This window comes from Octopus bimaculoides, chromosome 5, assembly GCF_001194135.2.
Source record: "Octopus bimaculoides isolate UCB-OBI-ISO-001 chromosome 5, ASM119413v2, whole genome shotgun sequence".
Lineage (NCBI taxonomy): Eukaryota > Metazoa > Mollusca > Cephalopoda > Octopoda > Octopodidae > Octopus > Octopus bimaculoides.
Window position 1 is genome coordinate 4,763,219 of NC_068985.1, and position 2,224 is coordinate 4,765,442.

Below are 2,224 nucleotides of genomic sequence, written 5' to 3' on the forward strand. Positions count from 1 at the left end.
AGAAATATCGATCTGATGTCACTTCTGGCCTTACTAATTGCATTATTGGTAAGACGTATATGTCCTGATTCTTTGATTCTCATGAGTTTCCCACTTTGGAATTACGAAATCTTCATTCTATAGCATTATATTCATTCATTTCTCACTCCATATGTATTAAAATGTTTATTCTATCATTAACGCTTTTCAATATTCTTCCATCCCAACCTTTAGAACCTCTCAGTGTTTCGTGTACAAGGCCTTCCATAAATGCAGTTTTACTGTTCCAACTGAAACAATGCAGATGGAGATGCATAAAATATACATTTTCATCTCAAAAGATGAAGTTAATAATCTGAAAATCTTATAATCACATCTGCAATAACTCATCTCAAATATTTATAAGAGTGTAATGGGTGCTTTTGCTTGCCACCTGAACGGTTGCTATTTATGTATCACTGGATTGCTTTTATGTGCCAATTAACATGATACCGGTATTTGCTCAAACACAACATAATGCCAAAGATCTTGGACATAGCCTCATTTGATCAGGATAAAATATTGCGATTGATTTGCGGTGCAACTAGGGCCAAAGACTAACCTCACAGAGGCTAGAGTCATAGAGGTGATTAAAGCACTCAAGTGTGGCAAGGCAGATGAAGTGGATGAGATGTTAAGAAAAATAAAAAGAGAAGGTATTCTCTGGTTGATTTGTGTATAGCATGGACTTCTGGAAGGACACCAAAACAATGGCAGTCTGGGGTGATGATCCCAATTTTGAAAAAGGGAGAGAAAACTCAAGGAAACAAATGTCTGCACTCGGAATTCCTTGATTTGTATATGTGTTATTCCTTGTTTCTGTTCTGGGTTGATATAAAAACTATAAAAGTTACATGACAAGGACTTATTGAAATTAAAATAGTAGTAGTAGCAGCAGCAGCAGGCATCCGTCGGTCTTGAGCAGCCATGGATTTGCATCCAAAGAAATCATGTCCGCTGCTGATGGTGGTGCAGCGCCCGTGTTGGCTGTACAGGCCCACACGGCAGTGGCAGTCACAGATACAGCGACTGCATTTGAAGGAGCTGATTTTTCCATCTGTCGAATGCACTTTTCTTTGATGGTGAGCACCAGTTCTTCTGCCACGTTCTTCATTCCCTCTCACAGTATTTGCCTCCAGTGTGGGTGATCATTTGAAACTTGTTCGTGTTTTCCTTGTATCGTCTATCTGGATGTTTTGTCCCTTTCTTGTATCACCTAACCGTCTGGATGTTTTGTCCCTTTCTTGTATCACCTAACCGTCTGGATGTTTTGTGTTCTTGTCCCATTCTGTATTCATCATCATCATCATCGTTTAACGTCCGCTTTCCATGCTAGCATGGGTTGGACAATTTGACTGAGGACTGGCGAACCAGATGGCTACAACAGGCTCCAATCTGATTTGGCAGAGTTTCTACAGCCAGATGCCCATCCTAATGCCAACCACTCCGAGAGTGTAGTGGATCCTTTTAGTCAGGTGGTACTGGCAACGGCCATGCTCAAAATGGTGTATTTTACATGCTACCTGCACAGGAGCTAGTCCAGCGGCACTGGCAACAACCTCGCTCGTGATCACATTTATACCTGATGATCTCCTCATTTCAATAAGGTAAAAATCCAATAAAAACAAAATTTAATACAAAAACTTACTTAGCTCCTTCTCTGTCAATACTTTTACGGTTGCACAGGTTGTTCCAAAGACTTTTGTAACCCTATAAATATTCAAAATGTAAGCACATGTTTAGACTTTATAATAAAATTAATGATTTAACATCTGTAGTTCTATTTTACCATGTTTTGATTGACTCTTCAATCAAACAGAATATTGCCTAATTTCCTGAAGCAATTGGTTGTTTTGCTTCTCTACATCTACAGCAACATCAAATTTCAGATGTTTGATTCAAAAACAGACAGAAACATTGGAATAATTCCAGAACATATTCTTTCAACCAACTTTGTACTGTAGGAAAATTAAAGTAATAATTTATAAACAATGCACAAGATCACACATTTTGTAGGAGTCTAGTTATTTGGCCACAGAACTCAACTAATAAAGGAATGTGGTTTACTACTTAGGGTTATAACTTCACAATTATAAAGTAATGGCTTTGGTTCCTGGACCAAGAGGTACATTATGCCCCTGAGTAAAACAGTTCAGTATATTTCCCTCCAGTCTACTTAGCTGACAATAAGCAACAAATGAGTGGT

The 2,224-nt window shown here is 38.4% G+C and overlaps 1 protein-coding gene across 1 annotated transcript in view; it reads right to left on the reverse strand.

Moving 5' to 3' along the window:
• Nucleotides 1-2,224, reverse strand: part of LOC106881215 (uncharacterized) — a 15,861-nt gene that overhangs the window by 630 nt on the left and 13,007 nt on the right. Inside the window, exon 7 of the mRNA XM_014931520.2 lies at nucleotides 1,667-1,728. Within this exon, the coding sequence (XP_014787006.2) occupies nucleotides 1,667-1,728 (62 nt within the window). The remainder of the gene's footprint in view (nucleotides 1-1,666; nucleotides 1,729-2,224) is intronic.